Source organism: Cebus imitator, unplaced genomic scaffold (assembly GCF_001604975.1).
Source record: "Cebus imitator isolate Cc_AM_T3 unplaced genomic scaffold, Cebus_imitator-1.0 Scaffold89, whole genome shotgun sequence".
Lineage (NCBI taxonomy): Eukaryota > Metazoa > Chordata > Mammalia > Primates > Cebidae > Cebus > Cebus imitator.
This window is the reverse complement of record NW_016107404.1, coordinates 6,295,306-6,318,765: the sequence shown is the minus strand read 5'-3', so window position 1 is coordinate 6,318,765 and position 23,460 is coordinate 6,295,306. Positions and strand designations below refer to the sequence as shown.

General features: G+C 33.7%; 1 protein-coding gene across 4 annotated transcripts in view; it reads right to left on the bottom strand.

Moving 5' to 3' along the window:
- The window catches only part of ERBB4 (erb-b2 receptor tyrosine kinase 4), a 1,210,589-nt gene that overhangs the window by 334,046 nt on the left and 853,083 nt on the right, over window positions 1–23,460 (bottom strand). For all 4 annotated transcript variants that reach the window (XM_017535013.2, XM_017535015.2, XM_017535010.2 and 1 more), the window contains exons 8-12: window positions 21,968–22,081; window positions 20,506–20,632; window positions 13,653–13,726; window positions 12,475–12,565; window positions 10,435–10,634 (exon numbers count right to left, since the gene is read on the bottom strand). In XM_017535013.2, the coding sequence (XP_017390502.1) occupies window positions 10,435–10,634; window positions 12,475–12,565; window positions 13,653–13,726; window positions 20,506–20,632; window positions 21,968–22,081 (606 nt within the window). The remainder of the gene's footprint in view (window positions 1–10,434; window positions 10,635–12,474; window positions 12,566–13,652; window positions 13,727–20,505; window positions 20,633–21,967; window positions 22,082–23,460) is intronic.

Below are 23,460 nucleotides of genomic sequence, written 5' to 3'. Positions count from 1 at the left end.
CGTGTGTGTGTGTGTGTGTGTGTGTGTGTGTGTGTGTGTGTGTGTGTATTACAGACTGCTGAGAGAATATAGCAGCTGTCTTAACTTAGTGGGTAAATGGCATTAGGTCAGCCCACAAAAGAAGGGACATTAAAGCAGAGATAAGAAAGTAAGTAGGAATTCTTAAGGCAAAGGGGTGGTGGAAACTGGCAATTATAACTCTAGCCAAGAGAGTCTGAAGAAGGAATCATATTACGAGTCTCAGAAAACAGACTGATATTGGCAGCATATGGGAAAGTGGCACCCTTTAAACTAGTGAGATGGAGAGGGGACAGATTGTATAGTAGCTAGTGGCCATTTTCAGGATTTTGTGTTTTGTCCAAAGATCTGCTGGAAACTGTTGAAAGGTTCTAAGCAGGAGGGTAAAGGACCTCCTGTTTCAAAAAATGTCACTTCAATTTTTTTTGATGGGATTGACTTGAAGACATATTTGAATAGATGGTGACAAGAGGACAACAGTGGCAACAGAGATAGGCATATGGTCCAAATAGGGTCAATCTGTACTGAAGACGATAGGTAGCACTTTTTAATCTGCATTCATAAACTCATAAACTTGTGAATGCTCTTAGCATATGCCTTCCAGGGCTAGTCACCTTAATGAAGAACGAGAAATTGCCTAAGAGGAAAGCGAGTCAAGCAAATAGAGGACTGAGTCCTGGTGATGCTCTTTGAACCCCTGGATCCAATTGTGTCAGAAAAGACATTCTTTGGACTTTTCATTTCTACGAGTTAATATGATCTCTTTACACCTAATTTGCATTGGACTTATGTCACTAAAAGAATACTGAAATAATTTCCTATTCCTGCTGTAATAAATTACTACAAACTCCATTGCTTAAAACCACCTACATTTAGTCTGTCATAGTTCTGGAGTTCAGAAGTCCAAAATGATTCTTAAGGGGCTAGAATCAAGGTGGCAGCAAGGATGAGTCCTTTTGAAGTCTCCAGGAGAGAATCTGTTCCTTGCCTCTTGTAGCTTTTGAAGACCCCCTTTGGCGTTGGCTTGTAGTGCCATTGCTCCAAACTTTGCTTCCATGATCACATCACCTTTTTCTTTGCTGTAGTCAAAAATCCTTCTTAATTCCTCTTATAAAGACACATGTAATTATATTTGTAACCCACTCAAGTCCTTCTTATCATATAAGGTAATATTCATAGCAAGCAAATAGAAGACTGAGCCCTGGTGATTTTCCGAAGATTTGATTGCAGTAATCCTTATGGTGCCATCATTCAGTCTATTGTAAACACTAAACTGCCTGGCAATAGCTCTGTGAGTAGGCAAGGTTAGATATATGTAAAGTGGGATGACATTATATAACATTGTAAAAAATTATAATGGGTTAACAAAGAAGTTGGGGAAGCAGCAGTGGAGACGTAAGTGCAGAGACATACCCATTTCCGATGTTGAATGGTTAAATAGATGCTACACAAATTGTTGTTAAGTCTTATATATCCTAGTTACTCTACATCTCTGACATGAGTGGAACTGGGGCAGGAAATCCTGATACGAGGAGATGAGAGGCAATAGTGACAGCAGAAATAAAATTTTAGAAAGTCTTGAAGGTTTGATTAGAAAATTGAGCACAATCTAAAATACCTCTCAGAAAGAACATAAGTGTAAAAAAGTAAAATGAATCCAATAGTATTTTGTTGAAACTCTAAAGCAAATAAAATTTGACAGTATAATTCATATTATACTATAATTACCTAATTACTGTATAAACTATAATTAAATAGTCCCTTAATTTTATTGAATATGTTATTGTTAGTAAATGTGAAAATGTCCCATTATTTGTAGAATGCTTTTTAAAGTTAGCTTTTTATTTTTGTCTCCCAGAACTATTACTAAATATATGGTTTCAAGCTATTCAATTGTGAATTTTCCTACAAGGGAACACAGCTTCAGAAGAAAAAATGAATTGCTAGGATCACGTATTCTTAAATATATTTTTTGACTATAGAATGATGGGGGAATAATATTGGGTATGATAGAGTAGAGTTTCCTAAAGGATTTCCCATAGGCACCTGTCTCAGAATAATCTGCTTTGTATTAAAAATGCAGAATCTCAGGTTTCCCATCATACTGTCTGTGTTAGTTTCATAGAAACAGTGTAAGAAACTGCCATAAACTAGGCATCTGAAAACAACAGAAATTTATTCTCTCACAGTTCTAGAGGTCAGAAGTCCAAAATCCAGGTGCTCGCAGGTTAGTTTCTTCTTGGGGCCTCCGAGGAAGAATGTTCTGTGGCCCTCCCCTGGCTTCTGGCGGTTGCCAGCGATTCTTGGTGTTCTGGCCTTGCCGCTATATCACTCCAGTCACCACCTCTGGTTTCGCACAGCTGTCTTTCCTCTGAGTTGATATATGTCTTCACATGACATTCTTGTTTGTGTGTGTCCATCTATGTGTCTCTTCTTTTCTTCTTATAAGGACACTAGTCAATGGATGAAGGACCTACCCTGCTCCAGTATAAGCTCATCTTAACTTAATTTTAACTGCATGTGCAAATACCCAATTTCCAAATATAGTCACATTCATAGGTACCAGGGGTCAGGACTTCAGCATCTCTTGGAGGGGACACAATACGACTCACAACACTATCCAAATAAGAATCTGTGGAGAACTGGAGCCCAACTTTTGCATTTTTAATAATTATAAGTTTTGCTTTAAATTTTTGCAACCACTGATATAGAGGCAAGTCAGGTTAAAATATCACTCACCACTCCTAACGAAAACTGGAGCCTGCAGTAATCCTGGCTTTTATTGTTAAGAGATCATTCTCTCAGAATTTCTAGATTACAAAACAGAAGGGGTATCATTTCTGTAGCTAATTGGCAACAGTAACTGCTTATTATCCTTTTGATAAGAACATAAAGAACATTTTGTAGCATTGTTAGTAATTAGACAGTGTGCTGTTTCAAATACAATCACAAAATCTTACTTGAATGCTTTCTTATTTTTTAAAAAGAACAGTGTATTGATGTATTACTCTAGTAATTTTAAAAGGAAATTCTTAGAAGTATAATTAAGATTTTCTATTTTCTGATTACTCATAAGAATAGTGACTTCACTGTATTCAAAGTTACACACTTTATGATTCATGCCAAACTATGGTTAAATAAAATGTGTGGCAGAGTTCAATAATTTCCCAGACTACCAGACCCAAAGGATGATTCCTCTAACTTGGTAGGCTGCATTTTGTAAAAGCACATTTACTCAAGATAGCATGGGATGGGTTAGGAGTGCACAAATTAAGTGAAAGTATAGGACCAAGAGAAAGTAAGAAAATCTGCCACTTTAGTAATATTTTCTTAAAATCAGGTAAATCTTGATTTATAATCAAAATATATTTTCTATAATATTTAACATATTGGAAGTGATGACAGTATAAACTCTGTATATTTTATAGAAATCCATCATTTCTTATGATGTTAAAGTAAAATGCTTACTTCTATATTTTGTTGTTTTTATCAGTTACCAGAGAAAAACAAATAAAATATATTTAAAAAAACACTGTTTTATTCTCCACTGTGTGAGGAAAAACATCTCCCAATGGTTGATGTTTTTCTCACAAATTTTTAATTCACCACTTTAATAAGGTAAATTTTTCATCTACGTAAAAAAGGAAGCTCTTGATATTTATCTTTCCTTTTTTATTCCCAAAGAAGGCATTTTTTTCATGAAGTAAAATTACTAACAATGTTACAAAATGTTCTCTATGTTCTTATCAAAAGGATAATAAGCAGTTACTGTTGCTTCTATTCCCCACTTGTTAACTCTTTGGCCTGCTTCAATTCTGGACAAACAGTGACTCATAAAATTGGATGATGTTATCATCCAGAGAGATCAGTTATTTGCAATTAACTGTAGTTTTGCAATTTCCTTTTTCCACATTCATGTACAATTGGGTGAATTTTTCCACTGTCAAATTTCAGAAACATCAAAACCACAGATAAATACAAAAATATGTATCATTTTTGGCTTCTTTGTGCCAAAAAATATATTCCCCATCACCAAATATTTTTCCCCTGAGCCATTAATTTAAACTTGATATTTTTTGGAATTTTAAAAAATACTAAGTCTGTGGCTCAAGCCTGTAATCCCAGCACTGTGGGAGGCCGAGGCGGGTGGATCACGAGGTCAAGAGATCGAGACCAGCCTGGTCAACATGGTGAAACCCCGTCTCTACTAAAAATACAAAAAATTAGCTGGGCGTGGTAGCGGGCCCCTGTAATCCCAGCTACTCAGGAGGCTGAGGCAGGAGAATTGCCTGAACCCGGGAGGCGGAGGTTGCGGTGAGCCGAGATCGCGCCATTGCACTCCAGCCTGGGTAACAAGAGCGAAACTCCGTCTCAAAAAAAAAAAAAAAAAAAAAAATACTAAGTCTCTTGCTTATCATAAAGTCAATTTTAAAACGTTTTAATTTAGAAGAGAAAAAAGAAAAATACATTTCAAGAGATTCTCAAACATATACTTTTTATCTGCTTATGATTTTGAGATTGTTTATATATTTTTCAATGTCCAGCCTCCTGTTAATAACATAATAATCTTATTCCTTCCATATCTCCCAATAATTGATGTTTCTCTTGCAAACTTTTAATTCACCACTTTAATAAGGTAAACTTTTTATTCTGTGTAAAAAAGGAAGCAAGCTCTTGATATTTATCTTTCCTTTTTATTCCCCAAGAAGACATTTTTTCATGAAGTAAAATTAAATACCTTCACATTGTTTATGTGCACATGTGTCTAATACGTAAAGTATTTTAAATAGGAAAATAAAATTTTTAGTAGTAATAAAATAGCTAACACATGTATAGCACTTTTTTTTCCCCCAGGTTGGACAGGCTGCAGTGCAATGGCATGATCTTAGCTCACCGAAACTTCCACCACCTGGGTTCAAGTGATTCTCTTGCCTCAGCCTCAAAAGTAGCTGGGATTACAGGCGTGTGCCATTAACACCTGGCTAATTTTTTATTTTAAGTACAGACGGGGCTTTACCATGTTGGCCAGGCTGGTCTTGAACTCCTGACCTCAAGTGATCTAACCGCCTTGGCCTCCCAAAGTGCTGGTAATTACAGGCATAAACCACCATACCTGGCCATATATAGCACTTTCTTTGAGCCAGGCATAGAATGAGGTGGATACTATTATCAATCCCATTTTACAAAAGAGAAAGCAGAGGTACGGAGACACTAAACTGTCTCTGTAAAAATCAGATAGCAGTGAGTTCTGCTGAGATTAAAACCCAGGTCATTTGGCTTTAGAGTGTGCTCCTGAATAGTATGTTACATAGGGTATACTTCAATAAATCAACCAATTTTCTTATAAAAATTAATCACATTATATGGAATCTTACTGTGTCACCCAGGCTAGAGTATAGTGGCATGATCTTGGCTCACTGCAACCTCCACCTTCCAGGTTCAAGTAATTCTCCTCTCGAGTAGCTGGGACTACAGGTGCCCACCACCACACCTGGCTAATTTTTGTATTTTTAGTAGAGGTGGGATTTCACCATGTCAGCCAGGCTGGTCTTCGAATTCGTGACCACAGGATATCTGCCCACCTCTGCCTCACAAAGTGCTGAGATAATAGGCATCAGCCACCATGCCTGGCCAATATTTTCTTTACTTTGAGAGGAATCTTTGTGAAATGAAGAGTCTACACTTTGAAATCAGACAGACATTGGGTTTAAATCTTTAATATGATTTTAGTAGCTCCCAAACTGGAAATATTATTTAACTTTCTTAACATTTGTATACTCATCTGTAAATGGGGATAATTATACTTTACAGGGTGGTTGTAATACCCAAATTAAACAATATAGGTAGGTTGAGAGACAGAGTCTGACACCTTTTAGCTGATTTGTTAGCTGATCAGCTAAAGTCAATAAGGAGAGATTAATAAATTATTTTGGATCCATACCACAATCAGGAACTTTTTAAAAATGCTATGCCAAAAAGTCAAGATGTGTTAAAAATTTCAATGTTTTTTTAAAGTACTAGAAGAAAAGAACTGTCTAAAAATACAAGATAAAACAATTAAAAAGGAAAAGAACAATCTAACCACTTAATATATAAAAATATGGTTTGATAAATACTGGTTTATCTTAAGAAAAATTATTCAAATTACCATAAAGAAGGAAAGTTATTCCCAACACATTGAAGGAACAAAATTTAATGAATTTAATTTGTTAATAGTCTTTTTTCAAATTTAGGAGAAAAAGATCAAATCCCAAATTGAAAATAAAAAAAAAGTTCACAGATAAAGCAATGTACAAGACAAAAAAATGATAAATTAATAATGTAAATATAAAATACTTTTCTTTTTTTAGATCATTGAATTAAAAACCATAGATAATATCCAGTAATGTAAAGGGTGGTGAATAATGCTACTATCACACAGCATTTGGAACAAGGGTAAATTAATTTAGTATTTTTGGAAGATGCTGCAGAAATTAGTGAGAAAATTTTTATGCAGTCTTATTTATACAGAAATTCCACATCTAAGTTTTTAGCCTCAGGAAATAATTGTATACTACAAAATGTTTCATGAACTAAGATACACATTATGGCAGTGATAATATACAAATGGAAAATAATTTGAAATACCATTAATATGGTCCTGGCCCTGCATACTTCTATAAATAGCTTTAAAAAGGATTAAGGAAGTTCAGGCGCGGTGGCTCATGACTGTAATCTCAGCCCTTTGGGATGCTGAAGTGGGCAGATCACCTAAGATCAGGAGTTTGAGACCAGCCTGATCAACAGGGAGAAACTCCGTCTCTACCAAATACAAAATTAGCCGGGCATGGTGGCACATGCCTGTAATCCCAGCTAGTCAGGAGGCTGAGGCAGGAGAATTGCTTGAACCTGGAAGGTGGAGGTTGTAATGAGCCGAGATCAGGCCACTGTACTCCAGCCTGGACAACAAGATCAAAACTCCATCTCAAAAAAAAAAAAAAAGAGGAAGATCTATATACTGACATGGGAGATGCTTATACTATATTAAGTATAAATAGATGGCTGAACGGTATTTAAATAGAAAGGTAAGATCCCATTTATATATGAAAATACATATGTCACTACTCTTATCTATATATATGAAAAATATATTCACCAGTAAATATATATTTTTTATATTTTTATATATTTTTGGATTGGTTTTATTTTGAACAATGGGAAAAGTACCATTATAACTGGAAAAATAAAAACATTTTTATATTGAAAATCAAAACATTTTATATTGAATATATATTAAAAATAAAATCAAAAATAAAAACATGTTACATTGAATATATATTAATGAATTTAATTTCTTATTCATGTTGGATTTAACAGTATCTATATAAATATTTTTAAGACTTGAGATGTATAAGTTCAAATATAACTCAGATTCTGAAGGGTTGGTGTAATATTTATCTCTACACTTTATATTTCAATGTTAAAAAATTTATGCTTAAATATTTTAAGAAACTTCAAATGCTTTTATAAGCCTACCTTAAAACTTCTTCCACCCTACACTGTAATTTTGTTACTATCATAACCACATGAATAATAGAGGCCCAAAATATTCTAGCTTTTCATGTCCCAGAGTTTCCCTCAATCTCAAACTCTTCAAATCATAAACTCAGCTTTGAAATTTTTGACTTAAAAGTCAAAATAGTGGCTCTAGCCACTGTTACTCTTTATAGATGAGTTAACTTTATTTTTTAATTGTCATTACTGTTGTAAATCATGTTGAGCTCCAATAAACACTTACAAATGGAAGATTGCCTTTTCATTAAGTTCAGAAGCCAACTCCCAGGTTTAGATCAGAGTATTTCACGGTGAATGCATGTAACTGTAGGTGGGCATGTAAGGGTGTATATGTATGAATCTGTTACTAAGTGTGTATATGCATGTGTGTTGTACGTGGAACTGCATACAGATATGCAGGCTGTATATACGTTTATGTGTTCTAGTAGTGAACATGTGTGTATGCTCATGTACATCTTGTGTGTGTATGATATACAAAGACAGAATATCTAAAAATAAAACATTTACAGTGCATTTGAAATGAAGCAATCATTTAGACATTCACATTTACAAATAGTACTGGGGGATGATAAGATTTTAATCATATGAGGGGAACCATTGCAGGCTTATTGTAAACATCAGCAGCATCTCTGAGGTCAAGTTTACAGGGTAATTACATTTCTGAAAATGGAGACATATGGAATTTTTATGGATCCAGTGTGCAGTGGAACTGAAATCCAAATTTTGGTAAATGAATTTCATGCAAAATATACTTATTCTAAGATATTAAAAAAGAAAAATTATATACTTGATACTATAGCACCACAAACCTATGTTTCTCATAACTGATTCATTTTTTTTCTCAAACTGCAAAGTCAACTCATGTGCACAGAACAACAACAACAACAACAAAAATGTCTGTGGTCTGAAAAGCAGGTAGCCTCAATCCAGGAAGCATAACACTAAAAGTTTAAACACATTTTAGATTTTTGCTTATCATTATTATTATTCACTTTCTTTTGGTCATTTGAAATGTTTAGAACTTTGTAAAAGTTGTGAAATAACATTATATAATTTAATGAAACATCCCTTTCTTACCATCTTGCTTCCCTATATTAATTTTGGCATTTTTTTCTCCCCATTTGCTTTTTAATTCAAGCATAGAAAATATATGAAATACAAATTTTTGTAAGATTCATAAACTGATTAAGTGCATCAAAGATGAATGTTTCTCTCTGATTCTTTTATAATTTTCTTTACATTATTTTAAATTCATAGTTACATTTCTGAAGAGTAGTGGTACTAATTTTTTGTAAGGACATCAAAGGAAATAACAGTATAAGCCTGATTTAGGGAAACATTCATCAATTGGTATTGAAGAAGATTCTATCTTATTACCATGAATAATCTACTTTGGGGCATGTACACATACATATTGTAATGTGCAGTAAGAAGTTTAAGTATTAGGGAAAAAGCAAAGCAAATTTTCTTTTAGGAATCAGTAATGTGTAAAACAAGGAAATATAACAGGATAAATGAAATAATAAATATTATTCAATATAACATGTATATTTGTATACATAATTAGATTTTCTATTTCTTGATTCTATGAGGAACAGAAGAATGCGTAAGAACTTAAATTCAAAGCAGGAGCTTCATGTTGCAATAGATCTCCTTTATTTGGAAATTTTTTAAGGGCTCAAAACAGCTAAAATATAAGAGAATTCCTCAAAAAATATGTTATGTTTTATGAAGATTGACAGATTGAGCTGCCTTAAATTATTTCTGGGACAGGATACGGTATTAGTAAATCAATTAATTCACTGACAACTCAATAAACAAATTATGTTGGCCTCTTAACGGTTTATGACTTTTAAAAAGTCTTCTATTTATTCACACACACACACACACACACACACACACACACACACACACACACACAAACTCAATCATTATTTATGTGTACCCTTATGATTGCTTCAATGGAGAAATCAAAGAAGTAAGAAAATACCCTAAGAACAGAATTTTCTAGGATTCTGTCTTTTAGAATGGATTGATTTTGTGCCCACAACAAGAATATTCATTTGCAAACAGATCATTTGAGTTTGGAGTCTTTTTATTTGGTATTTACCATAAGTCAGATGGTTGTACTCATGATAGTGGCACTCAGGATGTAGGAAAGAGTAGTATTCAATAGAAAAACAGGGATAAATCATTGGAGTACCAGTGTATTAGAAAGAAATGGCATAGTCATGTGCCTACAAAAGCAGTTTTTGCTTCAGTGTAAATAAGAAATTATTAAATGAATCAATAAGTAGCAAAATAGGTGGAAAAAGATAATTACATGTCTACATAAATGCACTTATAAAATAAATTTTCTTTCTGAACAATAAACTTTCTTGAACAGTACGCTTCTTGAATAGTAGTTTTTACACGTCAGAAAAATACATCTTCCTTTCTCTTACTACCCATAAATGGCAAAACTCTGTTATTCTGTTATCAAACTCACTGAAACCAAACAACAAACCGAGAATTCAATAGGGTGGATCTCCACAAATTGATTGGATACTTGAAATTACCTGGGATGCTGATTAAACATTTAAACGCCCGGGTTCCACTTAGACCTACTGAATCCAAATATCCACAGGAGAATTATTAAGATTAGGTAAGAAAACTTGGAAATAAATACGTCATATGTTGTAGACAGTCACTTATTCTGATTATTATATACCATGTTGACAATTGTAATAACTACCTTGCTTTTTAAGGGTTGGGATAAGACAGCAACAATTCTGACCTGATGTTATTTTTAATTGTTTGGACCAAAAAAGAACGGGAAAAAAATAGTTTTCTATGTTTTAAATGTCTGAATAATGTACTTACTACAGTTTTCAGCTTTTCTATTGTCCCGGATTACTATTCTTTGGTTGATTGTGCTGAAGAGTGTTGTCCAGTTAATGGTATGATAATAACATAGGTTGCTGTTGTCTGTAATATAGATGTTTCCTGCGCTGATTTCCTTCAGGGACTGGAACTGTAGAGAGGTGATGCCCTGTTGCTTGAGGATAAGCAAGGAGAGGCCACTAAGGAGGAGGGAGGGAGAAAATGGAACAATGAAAGCATTCTAGAAGTAAAATAAGGCTGTCACATTTTATTTCAAAAAGAATGTTAATGGAGTATAAACAGAGGCTGAATCCATAAATCTGTGTTTAGAATGGTATTCGTTTTTACATGCTATATATTATCAGTTTTTAAAGTAATAATTTGACCTCCCAAAGTAAAATGTCCATTGCTTGCAGTTATACATATTGGCAGTATATCTCTATTTCTGTGTATATATTTACCACTGAAATGTCTGGTCACTGTCTTCCCACCCCAAGTCTTAACTTTATGTTGTTCAATGATGAAATCCTGTATTAAGAGTAAAGACATGTTTACAAAATGAATGTTTATCTACTCAAAGTAAGACATTAATTCTTCTTTAACTGTGTAATAGATTTGGACATACTTTCAGAGAGTAGATAGTACAGAAAATGATTGTGAGTATTTAGCTTTAATTTATACCTCAGACACCAAAGAACTGTAATAATTGAGGAATGTATAATAAGGTTAGGAGATAGTAAAAAGTAAAGAATAAAACTAAACTAAAATTTAAAAAAGAAAACAAACTTAGATGACTTGGGTATCTGGGGAAAAGGTCTCTAAAAGTTAAATAACAACTGCTCTGTTTAAAACAATATCATTTCAAAGGAACTGCTTTTAATATGGTTCACTTTTTTGTAATTACTTACTTTTCCATTCTCTAAAGAATAAACATGCTTTCTACATTTCAATTAGCCAATAAATATTATTTTACATTTTAGAGACCAAAGCTTTCCCCTTTCATTTATAATTTTAAATATTCTTTGCTGTTAATATTTAGAATTATTTTCCATGGGTGTCAGTGTGTGTGTGTGTGTGTGTGTGTGTATGCTCAATGATAAAGACTAACATGTAACTCTTTCTCTCAAATTTTGTCCCCATCATCACTCTCTTGAGTTGTTGATTACAATGTTAGCATAATGTCTTGACTGTCCTATAATATTTATTCAATGGATAGTAAAAGTTGTTTATATATAGCACTTGAATAGACGGTATTGCTCAACTATCCTTTCTTATTAAGCTCCTTTCTCCTTTACATTTTTAAAACCTCTTATAGATATAACTGTTTTGAATTTTAATAGTAAAATTCAATATACTTTTAATAAAACATTATAAAATCAATGATGATATTAATTTTAGAGATATTTTGAATTTAAGTGGACAAATTTTAAAAATTCTTATGTAAATTGACTTTTTATTGCTCAAACTAAAAACATTATACAGATGAAATCAGATAAACCTGTAATTTATTGTTATAATGTGAATTTAAATTACTGACACTATAATCTTATCAATGTTCTTCTAAACCTGAATTTTTTTGTCCATTTATTAACCAGCACTACATGTAGAGTGGTGGGCCAGTTCCTAAAACATCAGCCCTGTGATATGCAGTTAAAATTATAGCACCAGAGACAAAAAGAGCACCTCCTAGCACAACAGTATTGATATCCTATACATCCAAGCCATTACCAAGTCACACAACTCTTATCTTTTAATTATGATAAATCTGATAAAAATGAAAGTTTAATTGAATTGCTCACATCATGTACTCCATACTTGCAAAATACTCATATTACGTGGAGTGACAAACAATTGAAAAATCAAACTATGTATTCTGTAATACTTCATACGATCATCAGAGGTATTTTCACTGGAAATAAGGATAGAAGCATGATTTCCCCAGAATCAGTAAATCAGTAAGACTGATGGTTTTGACTTAATGAACACACAATGCTCCTCTTGAAATTTGTGAGACCTGGAGTGTTAAACATATTCACTTACCTATAGAGTACTCTTCCACCAATGGTCACCAGGTTAGAAAAAACACTGAAGTCAGTCATGTTTGGGGGCCATGACTGTATGTTCAAGAAACCTACAAGTGAAGAGTAGTAAAAATAAATCAGAATATCATCATCTTAGTATTAGTGTAGATTTTTCTTGAAATATAGTGAAAATGTGTTGAAAGGAGGGAAGTGAGGAAGGATAATGAAATTTCTATTTTTGAAGTACTCTATTACATATGTATTTTTCCAAGATTGAGTGTCCTACTCAATGAAACTATAAATGTTGAAAGGTTCCAATGACTCAATTTGATTTATTTTTATAAATGTAAAAATGTAGTCTAACTAAAGAGAAAAATATAGTTTCAATTTCTCTGAAATCTTTTACCTCTTCATCTGTACACTTATGACATCAGTGTCAACATTGTATCCTAAGACATTAATATACATATCTAAACTTTCTCATTAGAATTTGCATTATTTTATGGTAAGTCCATGTCTGAATCATATCTATGGGCCCCATATTACCTACTAAGACAGTGTTGAACACATTACATGCTCAATATAAATGTGCTAAATAAATGATACATGTTATCCATGATCAATAGTATATCTCCTGAAGAGGTAAACAGAAAAACATAGGTCAAAGATCAGTTGACAATTGCCTAAGTAGTAATGTCAAAATTTCAAAGATATTCATTATATAATTCCATGGGCTTTGAAAATGTGCATAAAAGCTAATAAGACGCCACTGTTAAAAATAAGAGTTTTTACAAACCAAAATTTGCTTTGAAAATGAGATGCTGATTCCAATCTTATGTAACTTTTTTTTGAGACAGTGTCTCCCTCTGCTGCCAGGCTGGAGTGTAGTGGCATGATCTCGGCTCACTGCACTCTCCGCCTCCCGGGTTCAAGCAATTCCCCTGTCTCAGCCTCCGAGTAGCTGGGATTAAAGGCATGCACCACCACACCCAACTAATTTTTGTATTTTTAGCCGGGATGGAGTTTCACCATGTAAGCCAGGATGGTCTCAATTTCCTAACCTCATGATCCACCCCCCTTGGTCTCCCAAAGTGTTGGGATTGCAGGTGCAAGCCACCGTGACCGGCCAATCTTAGGTCATTTTATTTAAAAAGTTTATATTGTTCATAGCACAACAGTTGCCCTTTAAAAAATTACCTGTTATCTCCCTGACTGTCCGAAAGACATTCAGTTTCTCTGGGTCTATGGCTTCAATTGCATTGTAAGGGTCCCTAGAAAACAAGAAGACACATAGCCAAATTTAAATTTTAATAAAGGAAGGAAAATATGAGAAATGTTACAATAATTATTTTATTCAAATTTAATTTTAATTAACAAGAAGGCTGTTTTCAATGAATGTCTAAATTTTTCTGTGCTCGATGTAGAAGGGGAATAATAGATGATTTTGAGGAAATTTTTGATGACACAAAATATGAGTTTTACATCAAAGGCTATTCTAGATCTATACAAATAATCAGCTTCAACTATTCTGATGAAATTCCCAAAGATAATAAGTTCATGTAAAATCCATTTTATTTCATTTCGTTTTAAAAGTTATTCTTAATTGAGAAGAATATATGTAGTCTGGAAATAAATTCTAGTGAGAACAATTGGCATTTCTGCTCCTCAAAGAAGCATACATTGCTAATAGTATCTGGTGTCATAAGGAGAGTAACAAACACAGATAAAATCAACAATTTTTCTGTAGCTCTACATTTATCTACTTGTGAATTTTCATAATATTCATAGCATTGTCTGAAAGTTTCCCTTCATATGGATTACTTAGAACCATCCTGTTCCTATCTAGCTTATTCATATTCATGTTTATAACACAGGAACTATTCACTTTCAAGTATGTGAATTCAAGCAAGACTTAAAGATTTTTTTAAAGGATTGCACAGTAAGTTTTAAAATGTTATTATATTAAAAGACATTTCATACTATCCTGGGTAGAGACCTCATGATATATATTATTTACAGAGAGATAAAATTTTCTCCATTGGCTACTTCTTCAAGATAGATCAAAACTATATGAACAGTGATCTTAGGTTTTTTTAGAAGTATGTGTCTACCTGCAGCAGCCAAATAAATTTTATTCTTACTGTGGACATCTCTTCTTTTACCAGTCTCTGAGAACCCTCCTTTTTGGTATGGCAAATAACCACCAGTGACCCACTATATTCAGCCTTAATAGGGCTCTCAATCAATGTGCTCCACAATCCCCTGACAAACAGATAGGGATATGGCCTATGTCCTGGGGATTTGTGCCTAAATTCATTGGCATTTATTCATGCCAGCATTCAAGCCTTGAAAAGAGTATCAGTTCCAGCAACCATGATCTCTGGAATCATCTTGTACTGGCTTTCTGAACTTAGTTCATCAGCACATTCTTCTCTACTGTGAATCATTCCACATCTTTAAAACAAAACAAAACAAAACAAAACAAAACAAAACAAAACAAAAACTGTGCTTGATTAAATTAGTGTTTCAAACTAAGAAGTGCAATCAATACAATGTACTACTAGTTAACATGAAGTGCTTTATTCCAGGCTCAAATACTGGATATTGCTGAGGTTGGAGAAATGCTATAAATGTGTTTCCCTGTAATTCACACATAAACTATTGATTAAAATTTTCTCAATGTCACATTAATATCTCACAAAAGCTTAAAGTCTCAATTAAATGTTCTAGCAAGCTTGCTCTATTTACAAGCAAAGATATATGGAACAAATAACTATGCTTTAGAAAACTCTTCACTTTTTAATGTGTAAAGAATTTTGTATACACAGGAAAATAACAGCTCTGCAGCACAAGAATGAGCTTTCAACATTTGTTCTTTGATGAAAATCAGTGTATAGAACAGCTCAGGTCATATAATCAAATATCCTGGCTTTATTGAGAAAGACTCAAAATTCAGGGCAAGCACACAATAATGGGGTCAGTGTAAACCTTTACTGAGAATACTTCCATGTTGCTGGGAATGAAATGAATCCTGGAATGTTACTATGAAGCCCAATGGACCAGAGATATTTTACACAGTTAATTTTAGAGATTCAGGACTCTTGTAAAATAAGTTGACAGAATTCCACTCACTGACTTCAAATTATGTTTTGGGAGTTGCATCGTACAGCTACTCGAAATCCATAGTACTTTAAATCAGTTAATTTTCCTAACTAAATTCAGAGCCATGCAAAATAACATTATGTCTACCCTGTCATTGTGTTTAGTGATCCAGAATAAAGCTCAGGAGAAAGAGAGTGAAACGTTTTCACTGAAATCACTTCATCACCAAGCTTATTATTTATCTTCCATTTTCTAGCACCATTGCAGTCTACCATGTAAACCATTTCTTGCAGTGTCTCATTGTGACACAGCATGAACATACTTATTTGGTGAGCATTTTGTTACTGTAAGCACATGCACGTCAATGGTGTAAACCATAACAAAACACGTTGAAAAGTTTTGCTAATGATAACCCGAAACACTGAAGTTTCCTGCAGTTTCCATTCTAAAAAGAAAATGAGTGCCTACTGCTATTTCTCGCAATGGTACTATTGTACTATAAACTAAACATGCAAATTAACTTTCTTGAGCCCAATTATATATTTAAATTTTAATTGGCAAGTTGCCAGTAAATATATTTTATGGAGAAACTTGTTTTTAAAAACAATAACAACCGCATTTAAGTATTATTTTTGCATTTTATTAGTTAAAACATCTCAGCTATTTTAATCAAACCATATGATCTTATAAAAGTTGGTTAGTAAAATACTAAAGGTAATGGACATTAAGTGAGGAAAAGCATTTCTTTAATTTATTGTTTCTGCTTATAATATCATATATTATCGACTTTAAAAATATCTCTGTCTACACACACACACACACACACACACACACACACACACTTCATGACCATACTTGAATCTATACATATATTACATATCTAAGTCTGCTGAATTAACTTTATATCCATACTTTCCTAAAATAAAAGAGAAAGGCTTCAGAATATATGTTTCATGCTGGCATGACAGTGAGAATAAAGAATACATCATAATTCATTTACATGCTTATCCTGGAAAAATCTTATAAATTATATTTGAGACCCAATTATAATTATAATTTCAAATATTCCAGGTATAAGTGCTATGATTAAGGACAAATAATCATCTGAACTGAGAAGCATGACTCATCTTGAGGAAAATTTTGCCTTTATTTGGTTTCCAAAAGGGTCTATATAAGACTATAATGAAGTCTATACAATTAATATTTGTTGTACAATATGCTATGCTGTAAGCTAGACATAGGCACTGCAATTTTTCTTTTGCACTGCCTTCTCCTCCTGTTTTGTTTTTCCTTGATTTTCATTTCTCTTTATTCCCATCCTTCTCTCACTCTCTCTCACCCTCTTCCCTTCCTTCCTGCACTTCCAACCTTCTATTTTATACCGCTTGTTAAAGTTTTACGATATGCCAGGCACTGGGCTGAGCAATTCAAAATAATTTGTTTTTAATCACCACAACAATCATAGGAAATAGGTATTTATTGTTAATCCATTTCTCAAGTTTTTTATTGGAGGAAACCTAGTGTTTGACATGAAAGAAATCCACCCAACTCAATGCAAACTCTCCATAGTGGAGCTGCAAATCAGACTCCAATCTACTCTGGATCAAATTACCCAAGAAGAAATTCTAACTCTCATTTTATGAGTTTACGTTTAAGACAAACTTGGTATACTTTTTACTTTTAATCCATGTAAGCTGATTTTCCATAAGTAATTTTTCACCGGGATAAATTAGCAGTATTTTTCTTCTTAGAAGTCTAGGTTAGTCCAAAGTAGTATTCTTCCCATAAACTTGTAAATGCATGGTCCTTACTGTCTTATACATTTTTATTCATTTGACTACTGCTTTACATTTTTTATTGTATTTATTTATTAAACTTTCCTCCATTCTGAGCCAGAAGTGAATATAAATATATTTAGTCATTATAGTCATTCTAGAGGTTTTGTTTGTTTGTTTGTTTGTTTGACGGAGTCTCACTCTCTCTGTTGCCCAGGCTAGAGTGCAGTGGTGTAATCTTGGTTCACTGCATCCTCTGCCTCCCATGTTCAAGCGATTCTCCTGCCTCATCCTCCTGAGTAGCCGGGACTATAGGCACGTGCTACCACACCAAGCTACTTTTTGTATTTTTAGTAGAGGCTGGGTTTGACCATGTTGGCCAGGATGATCTCGATCTCTTGACCTCGTGATCTGCCCGCTTCAGCCTGTCAAAGTGCTGGGATTACAGGCATGAGCCACCGTGCCTCGTCAGAAATCTAGAGTATTAATAATTATGTTCTATGATGAACCAAGACTAAAATAACTATTCTGAACCTCAATAGATCATATATTTTTGAAACCTTCCTACCCATGTTTTATCTGTAAGAATTTTAGACTTAGCATGTCACTTTTGGTGGTTGGCAATCTTTCTACTGTCACAAAATTCTTGCAGTATTTCTCAGTGGGGGCAGTACCACCCACTAACAGAAAGTTGTCACATCTGTAGAGTTGCTTCAGTTGTAACAGAGATTGGGGAATCCTACAGGTTACAGGGGTTATCACAAGGTTGTTAACTGTCCCTTAAATCAAAGGATTGCCTCATGTTTTGTACAACCTTAAAATACCCTACTAGACATTTAGGACCTCATACGTGCAAACTTGATGCTTGGTCATACTTTGGCCAGGCATAATTCCCTAGCTGTGTTGCTCCAGTTTCACCTGATCTTAGCCAAAAAGCCAAGAAGCAATTTACTCAAATTTCAATGAAAGTCATTTCCCTCTTTTTTTGGTCATATAACAATGTATCTGGTTAGTTATTTTCTATTCCAGTGGTCAGCTTTTCCTTTGCTTTTTATTTCCTGATACTTCTTACACAAAAATGCCTTCTAATCTCATTTTTCATAAATTTAAATTTTCACATTGGAAACTGTGCATCCCCGTAGCGATATATATTTGATTGCATCTTACTTTTTTGTATTTCTTTGTATAATTACAACTAGAGAATTATAATAATTATATATATATATGTAAGTCATATTATCTATAAATTTTATTTCAGAATTGCAAAGTGGCAATTTCTTAATGTATAAAAGCGGAATGTTGGGCCAATAAGGATAAAAACCACCTGTCTAATGCAATTCATGTGAATATGATTTAAACTCTTTCTTCATACTGAAAGGCTTGAGGCTAATTCATTTATTATTTCCAGGTGAAAGCAGGCAATGTGAGTCAAGTGGCTCTCTCTTCTTATTTCTCAGAAGACATTATTAGCATAATATAATCTTATATTCATGTGATATTTGGTTTTAAATATAGTTAAAATGTGGGTATATTGCTTTATTAAATATCATGTATGCATTAAATTATGAAACAGCACCTAAATATTGTCCCAGATCTCTTATGCAATGATCCAAGGAGGGTAAGACAGCAATGTAAATGGATTCACAAGGTCAGGGGGACTATGGTAAAGCTGACTAAATGTGTCCCATCTCTAAAGGACTAGTGCCACTAATAGGCTTTGGCTGTGTCCCCATCCAAATGTCATCTTGAATTGTTTTCCCATAATTCCCACGTGTTGTGGGAAAGACCCAGTGGGAGGTTACTGAATCATGGGGGTGGGTCTTTCCCATGCTGTTCTCATGATAGTGAGTATGTTGCATGAGATATGATGGTTTTATAAAGGGGAGCTCTTTACACAAATTCTCTTTTGCATGCCACCATGTAAGACATGCCTTTCTCCTCCTTTGCCTTCTACCATGATTGTGAGGCCTTCCCAGCCATGTGAAACTGTGAGTCCATTGAACCTTTATTTCTTCGTTAATTACCCAGTCTTAAGTGTAACTTTATTAGTAATGTGATAACTGACTAATCCAGCTTCCCAGTTCCAACAGAATGTTGCCATGTAGGAATATGGGCTGAGAATTATCAAGTCTATACATTTTAAGAGGTAAGTTAGAAAAAAACATTTCTTAGGCCAGATATAAAAAATATGGGGTGGGGACCACCTACATAGTATTATACTGTCTAACATGGGACCATATTAAATGCTACCTATTAAAATAAACAAGATATTTAAGCAATCATACATATAATTTATTTGAATGAAAAGAAACATTTTGTTCTATTGCTCTTCCCATTCCTCTTTGGACATATTTATTCATAATATGTTAAATTAGTTTGCTTTTAGAAATGATTTGATATATGCTCAGAGTAAGATTTTGAATTGAAATATATGAGACATAGTCTTTATCTGTAGCCTACAACACTAATATTTAGGGATTAAGTAGTAATATAGATAAATAGATAACATGCAAAGTTAAAATACAGACTTTCAAAGAATACAAACTTGTTTTTTTCCCAGTTAAAACCAGCAGGTAGTTCTGTAATGAAGGATCCCAGGTAAATTATGTTACAATTTTTACTACTAAAATGAAATTCATTTAGCAGGCTTTCTCACTGTGTTGCTAACTTCCCAACTGAAGGGGAAAAAAAAAAAAAAGAATACATGAGGACAAAGAATTTCTGGAAGAAGCTCAGGGGAATTTCGGCTTACTGATTTGTTTTATGTCAGACTTTTTACAGGGTATTAATTTACATTGTTTCAACCTAATCAGTTAGAAATTCCAATGACTTCTCTCACCTCAACTGGTGATACTTTTTCCTAAACATATTCAAAGATAAGTGAAGCTTGCTGAAAACTGTGAATTTGAGAGAATGTCCTAAAAATATATTTTAGTTTAAATACAAATTTATATTTTCAACCTTAAGCAGTCACCAAACTAAAATTTGAGCAAATTCCAAAACTAGTTTACTGTCACTTCTGGTGAAATCAGGCCCTTGCTTTTGCAGGTGAGGAGCATTAATGAAAGGTAAAAGTCTTCAGGTTCCAGAGGAATCAAACAAACAAAACTAAAGAATCTCTCCAGCTTTGTCTACACTTTGTAAAATGATTTGTACAAAAATTTAATACTGACCCATGAATACCAGTGACTAAAAAGATCAAATTCCCATTGATCTTGGTACAGTTTATGAATTTGTCAATGTTACTGGAATCCACAGTCTGAGCTGACATCAGTGATCCTGTGCCAATGCCATCACAAGCTGTAGAAATGAGACTGAGAGTTAGGGGATCGAGGAACTTATTTTTGGCCAATAAATCATTGTATTTTCACTATAAAATAGCAGAATATTTTTAATTGTAACATACAAAAATATATTACAATTTTTTTTTCTAAAAAGTAAAATAATTATTCATTCATTCATTCAACATTCACTACTGGTTCTGCTTTAAAATCTTGTCCCTGAATTAAAATCTAACGACCATGACTCATCATAGGAATTACATTTTATATCAAGACCCAGTATACACACACACATAACATATGCACAACTCTAACAGAAATTTTATCAATCAATACTCTTCCTAACTACATAAAATTATCTATTTTCTACTCTATTTGAAAATATTGTTTTTAATAATTTTGAAATGCTGGTAACTTTAGTAAAATAATTTCATGGCCTACATACTAATGGTCTACCACCTGAAATTTTAAAAACAGTGGTCTAACGGAGAATATGTAAACAGAGTTCTGATGATGTGAATTATAATCAGAATCAAGGGCCATTTAAATACTTATACTTAAATTGAACATGCTTTCTGAAGCTTCTAATTTAAACAAACAAATCTGTGTGGGGGTGGGGCATATATAGAAAAAGAAAGAGGGAATAAGAAAGAAAAAGAGAAAGGGAGGAGAGAGAATACCATTTAAAAATATGTCTGGAGTTTGTCCTTTGCTAAGGCACTCCTTGATACTTTGAAAAGTTTAATAACATTCAGGAGATTTAAACTGTACTCTCATCTTGCTTAATTTAGGTTTCATTCTGGTAAGGAATTAGAGTACTCACAGCTGGAAGAGATTCTTTCCTCCACTAAAATTCTGTGGCATGAATTATGGGATATATTTATTTTATACTTATGGTAAAGTTTCTCATCATTTCATAGATGTCAGCTTTCAAAATACATTTTTAAGATATGGAGAGTAAATTTCATGTCCCTCTGCATCTCTTTTCATGCTTAGCAGATCACTTTGTATATAGTGGCAAGCAGCTAATATGTGTAGTGATGCCAATATAACAGTGTGAACTCTTATTTTTTACAAAGTTTTTAAGATTTGCTATTGACAGAATAACACACAACTTTATTTCTGAGTTCCTATCAATGTTACCTCTGAGTTTTTTTCTGGACCATTTTAGTAGATATAATTTAAATTGAATAATATACAGTGTTATAAAAGTTGATATTTTGAGGAACTGTCAAAATCCTGGAAAGCATGTGTGGGCAGGTTTGGTTGTGAGGGTGGGTTTATATTAAAAAGTGAATTAAAAACCTTGTTATACAGGCCCAGTTCTAACTAAATAATCTGAGCTACCACTTACCTTTTGGGCAAATATCAGTGCAAGGTTTACACATTTTAATCCCATTTTCTTCTACTTCCATCTTGGAACTAGGGCAGGCACGCACACAAGAACTGGAATCTACCACAAAGTTATCTGTTTTTTTTTTTTTTTAATAAAAAGGCAAAATAAGCAATAATGTTAACATTCAGCAAACAAGATCAAAACAAGATATTTTAAGGTTTGAAAATAATTAGCATCATTGATACTATTTATATATCTTCCCCTTAAACAACTCATTGTTTAATTATCCCAACCTGAAATCGTATTTCCAGTCAAATGCGATGTGTGTTATCAACAGCTAGTACTTGCTTGGTTACTGCTCCACATCCTGAATTGCCCCCAAGATACAGTAGATTTCCTTTATATACTTAGAAAACTGCATGACATTCAGCTTGTGTTTTTCAATAGTTCCACTTCATTTCATGCCATGATGCAAGTCTGCAGTCTAAAATACTTCAAGTTCATGAAGCACAAATGAAGCTGAAGTTGAACTGCCTCGGATCAACACAGTATACTTCATATCCAGGAGAAAATGCTTAAAATGTGTTCTTTTTTTCAATGGAGTACCATGAAAACTTTCCCACATTTTTATATGAGGAAACAAAATAAAATTGGAAAGGGTAGTACTTTAGCAAAAGGTTTATCAAATAGACAAGGAGCACTTTATTACCTAATACTTGGATCAAATGTCCAGAGATCCAGTGACCTGGGATATGCCAGAGCATCCCCTCCAAAATAAAGGACAAATTATTACATCTAAAGACTCTCATAATAAATAGGAACACAATACTTGCTAGGCCACTCTGGTTTTAAAACAACAAAAAGTAGCATCCTTCCGTGCTTGGGAACATTGCTCTGGCACAAGATGCAATGTTGTGGAATGCTTACAGCCTTGAGGGGTACCCAAAGCAGAAAAGGCAGATCATGTAGATCTAGGTTGTGATGTAAGCAATCTTGCTACTTGGGTCATAAAATCCAAGAGGGTCTATGATATTGGGAGTATCTACAGTGGGAAAACATGCCATGTAGAGTTATGACAAGTTTCATTAGACAATCACAACAGAGACTTCTAGGTTTCTAGAGCTAAGCTATGCCACCTGTAGCATAGGAGTGTACACCATTTAATAAACAGCATTTGATATGCTTCTGGGTCCTGGTAGAGATGGATCTTGGGTCAGACCTTGTAGCCAGAATTGTCTGTCATGAACAGGGTTTTGTTATCATGTCACAATGTTATCATACTGGCTAGGTCCAGCAGCAATCCATTGTAAAATTAAAGTAGGATATGAGTAGGGGCAGAAGCAGGAGTAAACTGCATAAGCAAATGGTTAAGACCTGCCCCCCTGTGCCATCCACCACTGAGCTGGCCCCTCTCAGTCAGCTCATGCCTGTGGCTGTGTGGGTGCTGAGAGAATTCACTTAGGACAAGCTGACAGAGTAAGACATAAACTAGACTTGCTATGTGGGTATGA